This window comes from Talpa europaea (assembly GCF_964194135.1).
Source record: "Talpa europaea genome assembly, chromosome: 8".
NCBI classification, from domain to species: Eukaryota; Metazoa; Chordata; class Mammalia; order Eulipotyphla; family Talpidae; genus Talpa; species Talpa europaea.
Genome location: NC_140075.1, coordinates 71,054,228 through 71,074,614, shown reverse-complemented (window position 1 = coordinate 71,074,614; position 20,387 = coordinate 71,054,228). Strand labels below are relative to the sequence as shown.

General features: G+C 43.2%; 1 protein-coding gene across 2 annotated transcripts; it reads left to right on the top strand.

Moving 5' to 3' along the window:
• Positions 1-8,348: 8,348 nt before the first annotated feature.
• EAPP (E2F associated phosphoprotein) lies at positions 8,349-20,018 on the top strand (the record flags this gene model as incomplete). Of its 2 annotated transcripts, XM_084239929.1 has the most annotated exons (6): positions 8,349-8,425; positions 10,989-11,170; positions 12,777-12,872; positions 15,021-15,138; positions 18,523-18,636; positions 19,742-20,018. In XM_084239929.1, the coding sequence occupies 6 exons, from the start codon at positions 8,352-8,354 to the stop codon at positions 20,016-20,018; spliced, it is 861 nt and encodes a 286-aa protein (XP_084096055.1). The 2 variants fall into 2 exon arrangements, with proteins under 2 accessions (XP_084096055.1, XP_084096054.1); XM_084239928.1 differs by lacking the exon at positions 18,523-18,636 and having other exon boundaries at positions 8,352-8,425.
• Between the last annotated feature and the right edge of the window lie 369 nt (positions 20,019-20,387).

Sequence of the window (20,387 nt, the reverse complement as noted above, 5' to 3'; positions counted from 1 at the left end):
CTGAGACTGCATGTACTGCACTTTGAAGTAGAAAAAAATAACTAGGCAAATGACTTCTGTACTCAGTACACTGAAAACATGTACCATCAAATCTCAAGACAAGAACTGCAAATACTGAACTGTTCCAGAACAGATTTTTCAGTCACATGGTTATAACAACTTTGTAATAATGTTGTGTGGATTCAACTTGAGTAAGTGGATATTGGGAATCAAGGATCTTACTGTAGGAGAAAGGAAACACAATACAAAATGGGGAGGAGGATTCATATGGTTGACTGAAAAGTGAAATGAGTATGGGCTCATTTTTTATTAAAATTTTTTATTTATGCGTACAAGAACTGGGGTGCAGGCCAGAAGTGCAGGGGGTGAGAGGATTCACCAGAGACAGGTGGGGAACAGAACAGGCACATAGACTGAAACACATTGCTGAGAGGAGCAGCGGGCAAGTTAGGAGAGGTCTGCAGCTCCATGTAGGTATCTCCCTGGCAGGGGATTGAACTTGTGCTGCAGTGGCTATGGACAGCTTCTTGAGTTGTGTTTTAACCCTTGTACCACCAGGGAGGCCCAAGGGCTTTTTTTTTTTTAAGATTTATTTATTTATTTATACAAGCACTGGGTACAATCAGAAGCACTGGAGGGTGAGAGAATTCATCAGAGCCAGAGCGGGGAGCAGAACAGGCAGAAGGACCGAAGTACACTGCTGAGGGGAGCAGTGGGTGCGGCAGGAGAGGTCTGTCGTACCATGTGGACCCTCGCTGGCAGCAGGGAATGGAACCAGTGCTGCAGAGGCTGTGGGCAGCTTTGCAGCCCAGCGCTTAAGCGCTGCGCCACCAAGGGAGTCCCCCAAGGGCTCGTTTTTAATAGTGTATACGTATTTAGGAAAATATGTATATCCTAGCTATCCACTGAAGGGACCTAGAAGTGAAGACACAGTAGCATATTTGTCCAGCTCTTTTCTTGTTCTTTCTTTTTTTTTTTTGTGCAGCAAAACAAAGAAACAATTGAGATGTCCAGTTCCTAAACAATGGTGAAGTAAAGCTGTGCTTGGACCTACATAATGAAATGTAAGGTTGGGGGGCCTTCCTGGTGGCCCAGGGATTAATGTCTCAGCACTATCAAGCTATCACCAGCCACTGTGGCATGAGTTCCATCCCACATGGCACAACAGGCCTTTCTTGTTTTGTCTGCTGCTCCCCTCAGCATTTCAGTATTTCAGTAGATCTGCCTATTCTGCTCCCCACTCTGTCTCTGGTGAATCCTCTCACACACATACACACCCCTGAACCTCTGGCTACACCCCAGTTCTTTTTTAAATTTTTTAAATTTATTTTTTATTTATTTATACAAGCACTGGGTACAGTCAGAAGCGCGGGAGAGTGAGAGGATTCACCAGAGCCAGAGCGGGGACAGAACAGGCAGACTGACGAAATACACTGCTGAGGGGAGCAGTGGGCGGTAGAAGAGGTCTGCGTGCCATGTGGAACCCTTGCCGGCGACCGGGTATCCAACTGGTGCTACACAGGCTGCGGGCAGCTTCGCAGCCCAGTGCTCAACCTCTGCACCACTAGGGGAGGCCCTACACCCCAGTTCTTGTGTGCATAAATAAATAAAAATAAATCAAAAAAAAAAGAAAAGAAATATAAGGGACCTAAAAACCATTTTCACACTAACATGGGTTAGAGATGACAACTAAATGCAACATGTGATTTTGAATTTTCCTTTGATGCAAAGGACATTATTGGGACAATTAGTGAAAATGAATGGAATAGGGGCCTCCCCTGGTGGCGCAGGATGTTGAGTGCAGTGTGTGAAGCTGTCCACAGCTTTTGCAGCGCCGGTTTGATCACGACCGGCTGGCAAGGGTCCCACATGACACGGCAGACCTCTCCTGTTGCGCCCGCTGCTCCCCTCAGCAGTGTATTTCATCAGTCTGCCTGTTCTGGTCCCACTCTGTCTCTGGTGAATCCTCTCACCCTCCCGCACATCTGCCTGTACCCCGGTTCTTGTATAAATAAATAAACCTTTTTTTTTTTTTAAAGAAGAAAATGAACGGAATAATGTCTATACAGCAGATAATATTGTATTAGTTGTTTCTTTATTCTGATCATTGTAGTGTGTAGAAATACACACGAAGAGGGCCTCCCTAACCCCTGGTGGTGCAAGGGGTTAAGCACCGCACTGTGAAGCAATCCCCAGCCTCTGCAGCACAAGTTCGATCCCCGGCCTGTCGGGAAGCAACCCACATGGCACAGCAGATCTCTCCTGTCTCCGCCCCCCCCCAGCAGTGTACTTCGGTCAGTCTGCCTTTTCTGTTCCCCGCTCTGTGTCTGGTGAATCCTATTAATTCCCACACCTCTGGCCTGTACCCCAATTCTTATAATCATAAATAAATCAATCATTTAAAAAATTGATGATACTTTAACTCGGCATCTAAGATTTTATTGGCAGTTACGTGTGCTTTTTGTCGACAGGGCGATGAGACCCAACTCAGGCTTTGACCTTCTTCCTTGTTCCTCTTAACTGCGGGGCGCCGAGATCCGCGAGCCCCGGTGCCCCCGCGTCTCCCCTCCAGGCCCGGGATGGGCGCGCGTCCAGCCCCGCCCCGCGCGTGTCTCCGGAGGGCACCGGCGCGAGCGCGTCCGCCAGAGCTAGAGGCCGGCGCGCCCGCGGCGACACGGGGCGTGGCGTATGTAGATGAGCAGCGCGCGGAGGAGGCTGGGCCTGCTGCGCTGGGCCCTGCGCGAGCTGGTCTGGGGGCGCCCGTGCCCCCCGGAGCGCTTTCGGGCCGGGCGAGGTCGGGGCGAGGGCCGGCGCGGGCGTCGGGGCGGGCGGGCGGCGCGAGGCGAGCGACCGTGTGTGAAGAGCGAGGCGAGGAGCGGGGTGTGGGTGTGGGCGCGGCGAGCAGCTCATACTTACCTGGCAGGGGAGATACCATGATCACGAAGGTGGTTTTCCCAGGGCGAGGCTTATCCATTGCACTCCGGATGTGCTGACCCCTGCGATTTCCCCAAATGTGGGAAACTCGACTGCATAATTTGTGGTAGTGGGGGACTGCGTTCGCGCTCTCCCCTGATGATGGGTTTTCCAAAAAAAAAAGAATTTTCTCAGACTTGTTACTACGATGTGGTTTTTTTTCTCGTGAATTGCTAGTAAGTGAGGGGGATAATGTGGAATAGTGAAAGATGTAAGCTATGTTTTGCAGTGTACTTGTGGACACACTCTTGTTTTTATAAGGAAGCTAAGAGCGTTTAAGAATGGGACGTGGGGTGGCCACCATTCTGGGACGTTTGTCCTGCTGAGACACGTCAACCTGTTCACGGGGGGTGGGGGGGGTAAGTTCAGCCTGTAGGGCTACTGAGAACATGCCCAGGGGTCCTGGGACGGTACTGCTGGCGGTTACTCCTTCTCTGCAGCGGGCAGGTGCAGCATGGCGTTGCCGAGGCACTGGAACTGACTTGTCTCACTCCCACCCAAGCAAGTAACAGTGAAGCACCACACGTGAGTGGAGTACAGTGCTTGTGTAAGGAGTGGACTTGTGCTTTCATAAAGAATGGACTTGGGAGGGACACAACTCTGGCCATCTGGAATGCTGGATGGCATCTCCCTGTGCCTATGAACATGTCCCTAAGGAAACACGCATTTTCCGGGCCGCCTCCTGAGGCCCACTGAGAGGAGGCCAACACAAATGGTTGCCTTAAACTTGTATGTAATGCATTATATTACATGGTTGCCTTAAACCATTGCCTTACCAAGCAATGTAATGCATTGCTTGAAGTACAAGTTACAAAGAAGTGGAAGACTCCAACTACTCAATCTAATTTTTTTTTTTAAAGATTTATTTATGTATTTATACAAGCACTGGGTACAGTCAGAAGCTCGGGAGGGTGAGAGAATTCACTAGAGCCAGAGCCGGGAGCAGAACAGACAGACTGACGAAATACACTGCTCAGGGGAGCAGCGGGCGGCAGGAGAGGTATGCGCACCATGTGGGACCATCTCCCGGTGGCCGGGGATCGATCTGGTGCTGCAGAGGGTGTGGGCAGCTTCGCAACCCAGCTCTCAACCGCTGCGCCACAGGGGAGGCCCTACTCAATCTAGATTTAAACTAGGAAGACATAATGTTCATTCACATTAGAAAGTCCAATAACATCTGTATTGTAACTGACCATTATTAGTATCCTTTCTGTACACCAACTTTTATCCCAAGTCTCATTTCTCATCAACAGGTGCCATTTCCTATAGCAGGCTCTTTCCCTCTACATGTCAGTCATACATGTAGACAATTACCAAGGGGCTCCAATGGCAAATTGCTGCACGGTTCACTGGCTGAGCTAGGGATGGGTTCCAGGAAACCTGCATTTCACACATAGCTGTCTCTAACCTGCCTCTGCCCAATTCCAATTTTTATGAAGGCTAAAAGTGCACAGAGAAGCAGTTCCTTCTTTTGTAAAGGGATTGGTGAACTTGGTCCAGTATGCCACTTTAAAAGAAATACAAGTTAAGAGAAAACTAAGACTTGCACTGTAAAGCATACATAATAGAGGAGTAGATTTATTATAGCTACTCCACATTTTAAAGTGATCTACAATGACCACAGTTAAAAAGTATCACTGTTATCACCGTTTATTTGACAATAATTGGTTTAGTCTACAAGTTTAAGGCAAACATACTAATGCATTTGCTTTTCTTCAGAAATCATAAAGATTACATAAAGTCTGCCCCTAAAACGTCATTAATTAAAAGTAAGTCTGATTAAGATGCTTTTCCAGAATACATGAAGGTGGTATACGGTATTTTTTAAAAACAAAATTCGCAAAAAAGTAACAGCAATCTTTATCTCATTTGAACAATGTATTTTGAAAGGGTTAAATTTCAGAAATTAGAGGTAAATAAGACTGGCAGCCATAAGGAATGCTAGTCATAAAATTAACAATTACAGAGGCAATTTAAACAAAAAGACTGAACTTTTGGCTTTTGAAGGGCAGGCGCGCAAGGTGATGGGGATGGAGAGCTGTGTGGGGTTCAGATGCTGGACCACAGTGACCACCACAGACTGCAGCACCTGTGGGTGGCACTGCTCCACTATTTCTCAGAAGAAAAGGAGAGTAGATGCACTTTGTCAGCTGTTTCTTTTGTTTCCAGCAAGCCATAAATGCCTAATATCATTAAGAAAACAGAAATAAAAATCTGAAGGAAGGCAGCCCTTTTCAACCAGAAGGTGGAGTGTGGCTTATGTGTCTCCATTTAACACTGCCAGGCAGTTTTGCAGCAACTGTAGGTTACCCTAAAAAAGGGGCGGGGGAGGGGATAAATTATGAAGTTCAGAGTTCGGAAGATTCCTGTTGAAAATACAAGTTTGCTAAGGTATGATAATTTTGCAAAGAGCCATTCACTATATATAAATACAAGTTTAAAAGAAAAAATAATTACTTAAATTGTTTCCTGTGCACTGTTTTCCACATGCCAGTTTTTCAGTAAATTTCCATCTACACCTGGGCCTCTTTGGTGACCCAAGGGGTTAAACACAGCACTGTGAAGCAATCCACAGCCTCTGCAACACGAGTTCGCTCTCTGGCCAGGGAGCTAACCCACATGGCGCAGCAGACCTCTCCTGTCTCACCCACTGCTCCCCTCTGCAGTGTATTTTAGTAGCTCTGCCTGTTCTGCTCTCCACTCTGTCTCTGTTGAATCCTCTCACTCTCCTGCACCTCTGGCCTATGTCCCAGTTCTTGTTTGAATAAATAAATAAAAATCTTGGGCCTCCCCTGGTAGTGCAGGCGGTTGAGCGCAGTGCTGTGAAGCTGTCCGCAGCATTTGCAGCGCCGGTTCGATCCCGGCCAGCCGACGAGGGTCCCACATGGAGCAGCAGACTTCTCCTATTGTTCCTGCTGCTCCCCTCAGCAGTGTATTTCCTCAGTCTGCCTGCTCTGTTCCCTGCACTGTCTCTGATGAATCCTCTCACCCTCCTGCGCTTCTGGCCTGTACCCCGGTTCTCATATAAATAAATAAATCTTTAAAAAAAAACAACTGATAACAACCTAGTTTTCTATTATAACCAGATTTTAATTATGTGGCAAGACATACACCAATTATAATAAATGAACTACAAAACAGTAAGCACCTTATTGTAAACTTACTAATATCTAGTCTTGGGGATAGTTTTTGTGGATTTTGGGATATCTTAGACAACAGAGAAAAATTTCTCAACCTCACACTCCTGACTTTTTGGTCCATATAATCCTCACCTGCAGTATGACAACCACAATGTTTCCAGGCATTGCTAAACGTCTCCTGGGAGGCAAAATCACCTCCAGTTGAGTGTCATTGGAATAGAAGAGCTTTCAAAATTTGAAGACAGAGAATTCATTTTAGAAAAGATTTGAAGTACAGAATATGGAAAATCAGAGGAAGGCATTTATCCATCGTAGAGGTTATAAAACTCTTTCTGTAGAGGGCTAAAGAGTAAACATTTCAGACTTTGAAAGACATTCAGTCTCAATATTTCCATAGCAGTGTGAAAGCAACCACAGACAAAGCATTAATTAATAAGTGTGGCTGTATTCTTATTTATAGGTTAAATATAATTTCATGTAATTATCAAATATCATGAAATATTATTATTCTTTGGCTGTCTTTTTACAACCATTTAAAAATATGAACACCCTTCCTGCACACAGGCTACACAAAAGCAGAAAGGCTGTAGTTTAGTTGATCTATAACAAAATCTTTGATACTTTATGATCTTTTTAAAAAGAACAAAAACAGTGGCTTCCTGGTGGTGCAGGGGTTAGATTAAGTCTCAGTGCTATCAAGTTATAGGCAGCCACTGCAGCATGAGTTTGATCCCCAGTCAGGGAGCTAACCCACATGGCACAGCAGACCTTTCCTGTCTCACCTGCTGCTCCCCCCCAGCAGTGTATTTCAGTAGATCCACCTGTGCTGTTCCCCATTGTGTCTCTGTTTAATCATCTCAACCCCTCCACCTCTGGCCTACACCCCAGTTCTTATATACATTAATAAATAAAAATAAATCTTAAAAGATAATAAAGGAGTCAACCAAGATTCCAAGACTTTCAGTCTCTGGCAGGGATGGAGGAAGTGACATGAGCAGAAACCAAGAGTCAAAGTAGTTACTGATTGAAGTATAGAAATGGAGTAGGAGATCTAGAGTTGGTTTGGGGGGTACATTACGTTTGAATTGCTAGTGGGGTTGCAAGGGGAGATATCTAGTAGGAAGTTGGAAAACTGACAAAGTAGAGCAGAGGGCTGGGACTCAAATCATCTGAAGTGGATGAAGACGTGAGGAGAGTGTCTGAGAGAAGCCTAGAACCTGAGTATATACAGGTGCAGAAACAGGGGAAGAGCCGGTCTCACAGTCAAGAAGTTGTCATCTACCTCATCTCAAGTGGAATCTGAAAGGTTCGGCGCGGTAAAGACAAGGAGAGCCAGGCTACATTTCTCAAAGGGGGGGAAAGTTTATTGCGCCCCAGGCGGACCTCACAGACCCAAGGTGGGGGTCAGTGAAGCCGCGCACGTTGTTAGGGGGAAGCAGGGTTTTATAGGGTGAGGAGAGGTCAGGTGGGTAGTTGGGCTCGTATGGCGGGAAAAGTTTGTAGGGCAGGTAGAGGTTCTTGTCTGAGATGAGACTCGTAGTGGGAGGGGGGAGGCTCATTGTCTGAGTCCTTCAGGCAGGTATCCGCTTTCCTGCCCCCCAGGTGGGCTTCCTGGTTGGCTCCTGCATTCCGGCCTGCTGCATGGACCTTTCAGAATCGGATAAGGACAGAGCAAATGTTGGAACTAAGAAGAGACCAAGAAAGGCAATTAGGAAGTAACCGGTGACAACCTAGGAACTTTTCAGCAGATAGTCGAGGACAGAGTCAGCTTGAGGAGGGAAAAGTGTAAAGGCGGGGCATCCTCACGGTGAAAGGGAGGAAAAAGGAATTGAGGCGAGGAGGTTGGGAGGGATGTTAGGTGTCAGTGCTTGGGGACCAAGCCAGGATTTTAGGTAGCTTGTTCTTCAGTATTTGGATTTTTCCTTCTTTAGGTCACCTCGGTGAACTGAGACTTTGCATGTTGACTGTTCATCTTAGAGACTGCCATTTGTGAGGGTGCCCGCGACTGTTTTGTTTCCAAGTATCTGTTTCCAAGTAAAGGAGCAGCAGAGGGCGCTGTGGGGACCCCGGGACAGGCCCTACCCACCCACATCCCTTGCCAGGGCGATCTGCGCACGCGCATCGGGCGGGAGCGGAAGTGCGGGCGGAAGTGGGGTAGGGGGCACTTTAGGGGAGGGACCTGGCGGCGTAAACAGGACCTCCGGCGCCCGTGGACGTCGTTGGAGAGTCCCAGCCGCCATGGACCGGCTCCGAGATGACTATGACCCCTACGCAGTCGAAGAGCCCAGCGACGAGGAACCGGCTTTGAGCAGGTTTGCCCCGGCCTCCGCGCCGGCCCTTGGAGCTTCGGGTCGAGACCAGGCCTCTGCCTCCTCCCCTCAAGGCGCCTGTGGGCCCCAGTCCTGGCCTGCAGTCGTCTGCGGGGGGCTGAGGGGGGTTCTGGTGAGGTCGCGCAGACACTGGGGAGGCGGGGCTGACACTGGCACTGGGAAGTGGGATATTCTGAAACCACGCGTAAATCTGCAGAATCTGTGAGACCGAATTCGACCTCTGCAACTTACTGGCCTTGTGACCTAAGGCAAGTCCCTTTTGGTTTCCCACCTATAAAAAGGGCATACGGTATTTGTATCTTGAGTATGTTGTGAAGCTCACGGGATTTGGTCAAAGTGAGCTACTTATCTTGAAGACTAAAGTATCGTAATTAGAAATAAGGAACCACTTAACAGACTTTTTGGGAGCACCAGTGCTTGGTCTGCACTGCAGAGGTTATCATAAGATCTTTGTTTTTCACAGATTTACAGTTTAGTGGGAAACAAAGTATGTGTCTTGGAAGAGCTTTGTAGAAAAAATTGATCCTGAGATGGGCACAGATACTGTTCCGTGGGAATTACCAGAAAGAAAGGATTCAGCCTACTTGGGGGAAATTTGCTTACTTTGCCAAGTGATTTCCAGGGAAATTTAGCTACTTTCTAAGCTCTCAGCAGATCCTGTTGATAAACTTAAAAGTATTCTGTCTCAGAAAGCTTTCCATGATTCTCTCCTTCCTTCAATCAATGTTTCCTCATACTATCCTGGGGAGGAATTTTAAGCATGGGAGATTAGACTACTGTGAAATTTGCTGTTGTAGGGAACTAAGATAGTTTCTTAAGATTTCCTGTGAAAACGAGTTTGAGTTAATGGGTCCATTTGTGAGGTGTATATAGGCCTCTATTAGTAGTTCAGTTTGATTGGTATATTGCAGTGTTTCCTGAACTTGTGTTATCCTGATGTTAACATTCTTCATATTCACCTGTTATTTATTTAATATTTCTCTTTAAGTTAACTTTTATTTTTCTAGTTAACTTTTTTTTTTAAAGATTTATTTATTTGTTTATTATTCATTTATTTATACAAGCACTGGGTACAGTCAGAAGCGCAGGAGGGTGAGAGAATTCACCAGAGCCAGAGCGGGGAGCAGAGCAGGCAGAAGGACCGAAGTACACTGCTGAGGGGAGCAGCGGGCGGCAGGAGAGGTCTGCGCGCCATGCGGGACCCTCCTCCGGTGGCCAGGGAGCAGCCGGGGATCGAAACGGCGCTAGAGAGGTTGCGGGCAGCTTCGCAACCCAGCGCTCAACCGCTGCGCCACCGGGAGTCCCTAACTTTTTTTTTTAAAAGATTTATTTATGCACACAAGAACTGGGATACAGGCCAGAGGTGTGTGTGGGGAGGGGAGGGTTGGGGGGTGAGAGGATTCACCAGAGACAGAGAGGGGAGCAGAACAGGCAGGTTGATTAAAAAACATTGCTGAGGGAAGCAGTGGGTGAGATGGGAGAGGTTTGCTGTACCATGTGGGTTAGCTCCCTGGCCAAGGATTGAACTCCTGCTGCAGTGGCTGGCAATTGCTTCATAATGCTGAGACTTAACCCCTAGCACCACTAGGGAGATCCCATAATTGAACTTTCTTTAAGTACTACTGAATATATTAGAAATGTCTGTCATTAATTTTGATAGCATTTCATGCCCTCTGATGTCTGCTTTAATTCTGTCATTCTATTGATGGGGAAACTCAGGAAAGGATGCCAAGTAAATTGGCAGAAGTTGTCCAGGATAAGTTGGAATTACTTTAGCATTCTCTCTATAGGTCTTTATAGCTCTGTGGCTTTTAAATTGTAAGTTAACTTCTAACTATTAATGTCTGTGTGGATATACTAGTAATATACCTGTGTTACAGTTTTATTTAGTGTCCAGAGTTTTAAAAAACTCAATGTTCTGTGAAGTAAACTTTTTATTTCTGATGGAATTATGAATTGGTGCAATACTTTTGGAAAGCAGTGTGAAAATTCAGAAGTCTGAAAGGTGTTTGCATCTAATTCTAGGCATTTATCCTATGAAATCAACAGAAACATGCAGGGATGTTCATAGTATATATTAGCAAAAAGTTAGAAATAAATTTTAGCATCTTCAAGAGGAAATGTTATGCAGCCTTTAAAAAAATTAGAAATGTACAGAAATAATTCATCTAGCAAGTCAGAATAACTGTTTATAGGGGGCCTCCCTGGTGGTGCACGGGTTAAAGACACAGTGCTTTCAAGCTACTGCCAGCCACTACTGCACCGACTTCAATCCCTGGCCAGCCAGGGAGCTAATCCACATGGTGCAGCAGACCTCTCCTGTCTTGCCCACTGTTCCCCTCATCAGTGTATTTCAGTAACCTGTTCTGCTCCTCACTTTGTCTCTTGTGAATCCTCACACACCCCACACCTCTGGCCTAAACCCCAGTTTTTGTATGCACAAATAAAAATCTTTTAAAAAAAATTCTTCAGTAGTGAGAGGATGGGAATTTTAAAATTTTAATCCTTTAATATTCATATTTTTTATGGTTTTTATATATACTAGCTCTGAAGATGAAGTGGATGTGCTTTTACATGGAACTCCTGACCAAAAACGAAAACTAATCAGAGAATGTCTTACTGGAGAAAGTGAGTCATCTAGTGAAGATGAATTTGAAAAAGAAATGGAAGCTGAATTAAATTCTACTATTAAAACAATGGAGGACAAGTTATCCTCTCTGGAAAGAGGTAAACTTTAGTTAAGATTTTCTGTAAATACTTTTGTAAGCTCTGTAAGGGCAGAACCCTTGTCTGTGCTCTGTTTTATCCCTAGCACTTTCAGTATGTATTCAGATATTTATTGAATAAATGAATAAATCGTTTGGCAATCTGAACTAGAGCGTTTATTGAGAGTGTTCTTTGATGATTAGTGAAGAAATTTCCTGTGTTGCTGGAGAGAGAACACTTAGTGTTTCCTTGCATAATTTCCTTTTGTAATTTTTACTCCGGGACTTGGGAAAAAAAAGAAAAGAAAGAAATATAAGCTTGTAGACACATTTTTTAGGATTGTATAATACTGACATGGCATACTAAATGATGTATCATCACACATTCCTGTCTCATTTCAGTAGGAAATGGAACATATTGCAAGTTAACTTACAATTTAAAAGCCACAGAGCTATAAAGACCTATAGAGAGAATGCTAAAGTAATTCTAACTTATCCTGGACAACTTCTGCCAATTTACTTGGCATCCTTTCCTGAGTTTCCCCATCAATAGAATGACAGAATTAAAGCAGACATCAGAGGGCATGAAATGCTATCAAAATTAATGACAGACATTTCTAATATATTCAGTAGTACTTAAAGAAAGTTCAATTATGGGATCTCCCTAGTGGTGCTGGGGGTTAAGTTTCAGCATTATGAAGCAATTGCCAGCCACTGCAGTAGGAGTTCAATCCTTGGCCAGGGAGCTAACCCACATGGTACAGCAAACCTCTCCCATCTCACCTACTGCTTCCCTCAGCAATGTTTTTTTTTTTTTTTAATAGAGGCATGTTTTATTTGTTTGTTTGTTTGTTTTGTTTATACATGCACTGGGTACAGTCAGAAGCGCGGGAGGGTGAGAGGATTCACCAGAGCCAGAGCGGGGATCAGAGCAGGCAGAAGGACCGAAGTACACTGCCTCAGCAATGTTTTTTAATCAACCTGCCTGTTCTGCTCCCCTCTCTGTCTCTGGTGAATATGTTTGATAATTGGTCATTTTGTAAAATGTTTTTAACTGGCTTATGCTTAAGCCAGTTTTTAACTGGCTTATGCTTCTGACTGTACCCAGTGCTTGTATAAATAAAACTGGCTTATGAAAACAGGACTTCTCAACATTGGTTTCCATGTGGTTATGCTGTATGTTAACTCTTAAGTACTAAAAGAAAAAAAATAAGAGGAAGAACAAAAGCAAATCTTTTAGGGATGCAGGCATGTGATAACATCTGTGTAGAAAATGTCATGGCATTAGGCACAAGTGAGAAGAGTAAGAATGTGTCCTTGACTCATTCCGTGTTTCTCTGTAGGGCTATCCCCTTTCCCCTAAAGTCCCTTAAAACAAGATGATTCCTATTTTCCACAATATACTGCATAACTGAAAAGTAGAAATCTGTATGCTGGTGGCTGTTTAATTAGAATAATTTTTTCATGATTTGGAACATTTAATCAAGGAGGGGAAGTTCTCTGTAATAACATAGGGCACAGAGATAGTATGTCTTTGGTGTGAAACAATTTTCCCATCCAAATGAAATTGAAGTTACTTGTGAATTATGTATGATTTAATCTGTAAACTTTCCTTATGGTTTGAATAGGTTCTTGCTCAGGGTATGGGAAAGTTGGAACAACTTCAACAAAGTACTATGATGATATATATTTTGATTCTGATTCTGAGGATGAAGACAAAACAAGTAAGTAACATGTTTACTAGGTTTAGCTGTTACATTTTGTGAAAAGAGTTTACCTTGTGATCATTTGGCATTAGGATTTCCCTGTGACTCTTATCCTTTAAGAAATTGCAGTCATTGATATGAAAACAAAAGCAGAATTGTTGAATCAAAGTGGATGGGCATACACATGTAAGAGGACATGGAACCAACAGTGGTGCTACATAGGTGCACCTGAGGAGAGGTAGAGTCTGTCCTAACTGAATGCTTTCTTAGGGCTCTTGCCTCACTCTTCTTTCAGGTTCCTTAAAGCAGCATTTGTTTTAAACCTTCAAATATTTTTACCTCATTGCAGAAGTTTTCTTAACTTCTGGTTTTTATATTTTGCTTTCTAAATCAGCTTATCTTTTCTTTGTGATTGATTTTGTATAAAACTTGAGCAAAGTTAAACATGATAGGAGCTGAAGCTAATTTAATTATATCAATTACCCTGGAATACACAAAGAAAAATTTTCTGTGATAAAGTTTTTTTTTAAAAAAGATTTATTTATTTATTTATACAAGCACTGGGTACAGTCAGAAGTGCGGGAGGGTGAGAGAATTCACCGGAGCCAGAGCAGGGAACAGAACAGGCAGACTGACGAAATACACTGCTGAGGGGAGCAGCGGGCAAGACAGGAGAGGTCTGTCACACCATGTGGGACCCTCGCCGGCTGCCAGGGATCAAATCGGTGCTGCAGAGGCTGTGGGCAGCTTTGTAGCCCAGTGCTCAACTGCTGCACCACCAGGGGAGGCCCGATAAAACAGTTCTATATTTTAATGTGCTATTATCTAAATGTAGATCTCCTTAACTACATTTAAAAAGTCTAGTGTGGGGCCTCCCTGGTGGTGCCAGGGGTTAAGTGTCAGCACTGTGAAGCTATCCACAGCCATTGCAGCACGAGTTCCATCCCCAGCCAGAGAGCTACCCCCATGGCACAGCAGACCTCTCTTGTCTCTCCTGCTTCTCCCCTCAGCAGTGTATTTCAGTAGATCTGCCTGTTCTGCTCCCCACTATGTCTTTGGTGAATCCTCTCAACCCCCACACCTCTGGCCTGTACCCCAGCTCTTGTATGTTTAAATAAATAAATCTTTGAGCAAAGAAACAAAACAAAAAGTTTAGTGTATGGAATGGTATAATTTTTTTTCATTTCACTTTTAAAGATTGATTTATTGGGCCTCCCCGGTGGCGCAGCGGTTGAGCGTTGGTTTGCAAAGCTGCCCGCGGCCTCTGCGGCGCCGGTTCGATCCCTGGCTGTTCCCTGGCCACCGGAGGAGGGTCCCACATGGCGCGCAGACCTCTCCTGCTGCCCGCTGCTCCCCTTAGCAGTGTACTTCGGTCCTTCTACCTGCTCTGCTCCCTGCTCTGGCTCTGGTGAATTCTCTCACCCTCCCATGCTTCTGACTGTACCCAGTGCATGTATAAACAAACAAACAAACAAACAAACAAATAAATAAATAAAACATGCCTCTATTAAAAAAAAAAAAAGATTGATTTATGCATGCAAGAACTGGTGTACAGCCCGAGGTGAGGGGGTGAGAGGACTCATCAGAGACAGTGGGGAGCAGAACAGGCAGACTGACTGAAATATACTGCTGAGGGGAGCAGCAGGTGAGGCAGGAGAGGTCTGCTGCGCCATGGGGTAGCTCCCTGGCCACCCGGGGGTCGAACTCATGCTGCAGAGGTTGCAGACAGCCTCACAGTGCTGTGTTTAACACCCCTGTTCCACCAGGGAGGCCCCTTTTTTTTTCATTCTTTTTTGAAATATTTTTTGTTCTGACTTTAGTAGCATTTATGTCTAGGATCATATGGAGAATTTAGATATCAAAAACAATTTTTATTTTTGGCCTGCTTTGGGTGGCCTTTTTAGATTCTGAATTCTTATTATTTGAACCTATTACTTGAGATGCCGGTATTCAGTGAAAAATTTTTTGACTTCTCAGTCATCTTCATTTTTAGTGCCTTATTAATTGTACACAAACTTTAATTGGACGAAGTTTAGAGACTTTTTTTAGGAAAAAATAAGTAGAAAAAAATACATAACTTAGGAAGTGGGATTCTCCATTCTGTGTTAAAGAAGTGTGAACTTTAAACTTGATACTTATTCATGTCCTTAATATTTTCAAAATTAGCACAGATGACCAAGAAAAAAAAGAAGCAGCGACACAGGATTCCAACAAATGATGAATTATTATATGATCCTGAAAAAGACAACAGAGATCAGGCCTGGGTTGATGCACAGAGAAGAGGGTAAGAACTGAAATTTAATATTTAGAATCTTTAGAGAAAAAAATGATTAAATGATGATTTTTTTTACTTTATTCACATTTTGAATGTGTGGGTGTACACATATATATGTTTATACAGGCACACCTAAACAAAGCAAGCTTGGAGGAAAACTGCTGTGTGTAGTTCAATTTGAATATAACTAGCAAATTTCATTCAATTACTTTTTAAAAAATTACTGTTGAATTCAAGTTCCTGTAGTCACTCTTTCCATTCAAGAAACAGAACTGATTTTCTCCAAGTAAACACAGTTTGAAATAAATTTGAGATTAAGAGTTTATATGAAGGGGCCTCCCTGGTGGCACAGGGGTTAAAGACATAGCACTATGAAGCTATCAGCAGCAACTGCAGCATGAGTTTGATCCCGGCCAGGGAATGAACCCACATGGTGAAGCAGACCTCTCCTGTCTTGCCTACTGCTCCCCTCAGGCAGTGTGTTTCTGTACATCTGCCTGTTCTCCCCACTCTGTCTCTAGTGAATCCTTTTACACCCCTACCCCACACCTCTGGCCTGTACCCCAGTTCTTGTATGCATAAATAAATAAAAATAAATCTTAAAAAAAAAGTTTATATGAATAGTGTATGATATGCTTACCACATAAATTGTTTTTAACTATTTACTAATTTGATTTTTTAAAATTGAGATGAATTTCATATAACAAAATTAACCATTTAGAAATGAACAATTTAATAGCATTTAGTACATCTATGATGATGTGCGGGCACAACCTTTATCTAGTTTCAAACCATTGTTACGATTCCAAAGGAAACTATATTTGTTAAGCAGTTCCCCATCTCCCTTCCCCAGTTTCTGGCAACTACCCATTTGCCTCTGTGGCTTCTATTCTGGATATTTGATATAAATGGAGTATCCTACAACGTGTGACCTAGGCATCTAACTTATTTCACTTAGCATAATGTTTTCTGAGGTTAAATCATATTGTAGTTTATATCAATATTTCCTTTTTAATGGATGAATAATATTCCATTGTATGGATATATCAATTTGTTTGTTCATGTGTTGGTATAGATTATGTTTTTTTTTTTTTTAAGATTTATTTTTATTTATGCATACAAGAACTGGGGTGTAGACCAGAGATGCAGGGGGTGAGAGGATTCACCAGAGAGAGCGGGGAGCAGAACAGGCAGATCTGAAATACGCTGTTGAGGGGAGCAGCAGGCAAGTCAGGAGAGATCTGCTGCACCATGTGGGTTAGCTCCCTGGCTGGGCGGGGATTGAACTAGTGCCTCAAGGGCTGGTGATAGCTTGATAGTGCTGAGATTTTAGCCCCTGTGCCACCAAGGAGGCCCAAGAACCTCTATTTTTCCAGTACAGAGGGATTTTAATGTGCTGTGGGTCTTTTTATGCCACCTTTAATCCTCCACTCTCCCATTTTGTCCTTTTTCCTCTTCAGTTTTACCGAGGCACCGCTTCTTCCAGTTGTTCTTTGCATTTTTTTTTAAAGATTTATTTATTTATACTTACAAGAAGTGGGGTACAGGCCAGAGGTGTGGAGGGTGAGAAGATTCACGAGAGAAAGAGTGGGGAACTGAACAGGCAGATTGACTGAAATACACTGCTCAGGGGAGCAGTGGGTGAAGCAGGAGAGGTCTGCTGCACCATGTGGGTAGCTCCCTGGCTGGGGATTAAACTTGTGCTGCAGAGGTTGCGGAAAACTTCATAGTGCTGTGTTTAACTCCTTGCACCACCAGGGAGGCCCTTTGCATTTCTTTAATGAATTATTTTTTGATCATCAGCAGTGTGAATTGAACATTTTAAGCTCTATGAGTGATATTGAGAAAGTCAGGGAGCTGATAATCTAGTTCCCAATTTTAATAACAAAATTTGTCAATGAATAAGATGAAATACATTTTTTTTGTTACATAGTCTTGAGAAGAAATATTTTGACTTGATATATTCCTATATCAAGAAATGATAGACTTTATTTATTTTCTAAGATTTATTTATTTATACATACCAGAACCCGGGTGTAGGCCAGATGCGTGGGAGGGTGAGAGGATTCACCAGAGACAGAGATGGGAACAGAACAGGCAGACTGACGAAATACACTGTTGAGGGGAGCAGTGGGCGTGATAGGAGAGGTCTGCTGCGCCATGTGGGATCCTCACCCGCTGGCTGGGAATCGAATTGGCGCTGCAGAGGTTGTGGACAGCTTCACAGCGCTGTGCTCAACTGTTTGTGCCACCAGGGGAGGCTCTGATAGACTTTTAAGACCACAGAAACCAGTTTCAAATAATGATTCACTACATTTTAAGTAGTGATCATGCCTGTCTGATTCGGTGCTGTATGCCAAGCATTTTATGCATTGTTACATGGGTTCTCAATATGTATTGAATGAATGACTAAGTTAGCCTCCTCTGATTTGGATTTTGAAATTTGCTGAGCATTGAAGATATTTAACAGTTATATGTACCACATTTTCAGTATTTTTTCCTCACAAATATTTAAAGAGTTTAGGAATAAATGCAAATAGTTAAATAGTTTATCATTTGTTTACTATTTTTATTAGTTTACCATTAGCCTCCTTTAAGAATATATTTTCAGGGGCCTCCCTGGTGGCACAGGGGTTAAAGTCTCAATGCTATCAAGCTGTTGCCAGCCACTGCAGCATGAGTTTGATTCCAGCCAGGGGGCTAACCCACATGGTGCAACAGATCTCTCCTGTTTTGCCCACTGCCCCCCTTAAAAAAGTATATTTTGGTAGATCTGCCTGTTCTGCTCCCCACTCTGTCTCTGGTGAATCCTTACCCCTACACCTCTGACCTACACCCTTGTTCTTGCATGCACAAATAAATAAAAATAAATTTTTAAAAAATACATACTTTCATACTTTGTCATAATAAGTGGATTTCATGCTTTATTCTTTTAATCAGCAAGTATTTATCAAGCCCTTACTATATAGCAGATACCATTCTATACTCTTGAAATACAACAGGGAACAAAACAGACACAAATCCTTAGGATTCAGAGCTTATGAGCTTGCTTTTTTTTTTTTTTAAGATTTTTATTTATTCACACAAGAGCTGGGGTACCAGCCAGATGCGGGGCGTGAGAGGATTCACCAGAGACAGAGCGGGGAACAGAACAGGCAGACTGACTGAAACACACTGCTGAGGGGAGCAGCAGCTGAGACAGGAGAGATCTGCTGCGCCATGTGGGTTGCTCCCTGGCGGGCTGGGGATCGAATTCGTGCTGCAGAAGCTGCAGACTGCTTCGTAGTGCGGTGCTTAACCCTTTGTGCCCCTGCTGTTTATTTAAAAATTGGAGAGTGGCATTAGAAATCTGGATCTGACTTTAATGTGTACCTTGGTGCTCCCTTGTTCTAGTTACCATGGTTTTGGATTACAGAGGCGACGTCAACAGCAACACCCCGTTCCAAATAGTGATGCTGTTTTGAATTGTCCTGCCTGCATGACCACACTGTGTCTTGATTGCCAAAGGTAATGGATAAAGGGTAACAGCACACACACATCAAAAAATAAGTTAGTTCCTTTGTTTAAATCAGAAATGGACTTTGAGGTACTTAGGAAGTCTGATAAAACTGTGTACTCACAAATCCTTGCTACATAATGCTTATATGACTAATCTTTATACAAATAATTTTGGTTATACTTATTTCTAAGTAGCTTTTCTTATAAAGTACTTGTCGGTGTTCATAAGGATTCAGTGGGAACTGCATATATGTTATGGAATGACATACTCTCAACATTTTTGATTGTGATAAAATGTATGTAAGATGAAATTTACTGTTTTAACCATTAAAAAAAGTTTGCTGTTGGGGAGTACTTTATTTGAATATGCAAGTTTTTTTTTTAAAAGATAAATTTATGCATACAAGGCCAGAGGTAGGGGGTGAGAGGATTCACCAGAGATAGAGTGGGGAACAGAACAGGCATATCTACTGAAATAACACTGCTGAGGGGGAGCAGCAGGCAAGACAGGAGATGTCTGCAGTGCATGTGGGTTAGCTCCCTGGCCTGCCAGGGATTGAACTAGTGCCGCAGTGGCTTGAGATAGCTTGATAAGTATATTTCGGATATACCAATGGTGTCTTTATATTTATTTATTTATTTATTTTAAAGATTTATTTATGCATACAAGAACTGGGGTATAGGCCAGAGCTACACGGGGTGAGAGGATTCACCAGAGACAGATTGGAGAACAAAATAGGCAGACTGACTGAAATACACTACTGAGGGGATCAGCGGGTGAGATAGGGGAGGTCTGCTGCACCATGTGGGTTACCTCCCTGGCTGGGGATCAAACTTGTGCTACAGTGGCTACAGATACCTTCACAGTGCTATGCTTAACCCCTTGCATCACCAGGGAGGCCCTGGATGGTGTCTAACCCCTGCACCACCAAGGAGACCCCTGATATATTCATTCTTATATTATGTAACAAGTTTTTTCCTAGTCTTAACATTTCTTTAACTTTTCTGTTTTGTGCTCATGTCTTTACGCTGGCAGGCATGTCAGTAAGTTTTTGGTATTCTCAAATTTTAGCTAAATGTATTATCCAAATTCTCTGTTTCCTGTTTCTCTTAGGCATGAATCATACAAAACTCAGTATAGAGCAATGTTTGTGATGAATTGTTCTGTCAACAAAGAGGAGGTCCTAAGATACAAAACCCCAGAGAATAGGAAGAAAAGGCGAAGCCATAAGAAGATGCGGTCTAATCATGAAGATGCTTCAGAGCAGGTAGATACAGAAGTGGAAGAAATCTACCACCCAGTGATGTGCACTGAATGTTCCACTGAAGTGGCAGTTTTTGACAAGGATGAAGTCTTTCATTTTTTCAATGTTTTAGCAAGCCATTCCTAGATAACAGCTGGCACTTAATTGTTCAGTACTGTATATAAGGTAAATATGAACAATTACTTTCCTACTGCTTCTTCCTATCAAGTGACATTCTGAGTGGTTATTTGAGGAAGCAGTGTTTTATCTTTATCTTTTTGAAAGAGAATGGTTAGCAGCCTTCATACTGTTCCACTTACTTTATTTAAAAAAATTTCCCCAACTCTGATGGGACTGATTATTCATTCCACTTTTGATGGACATTTGGAAATTGTGGGGTTTTTATTTACTAAAACTCTTTAAAATTAAAATATTCTGGAATTATAAGTAATCTTTGTTTCAGAGTTATTTTTATCTTTTTATTTTGGATATACCAGATGGTGTGTTTAAATTAGA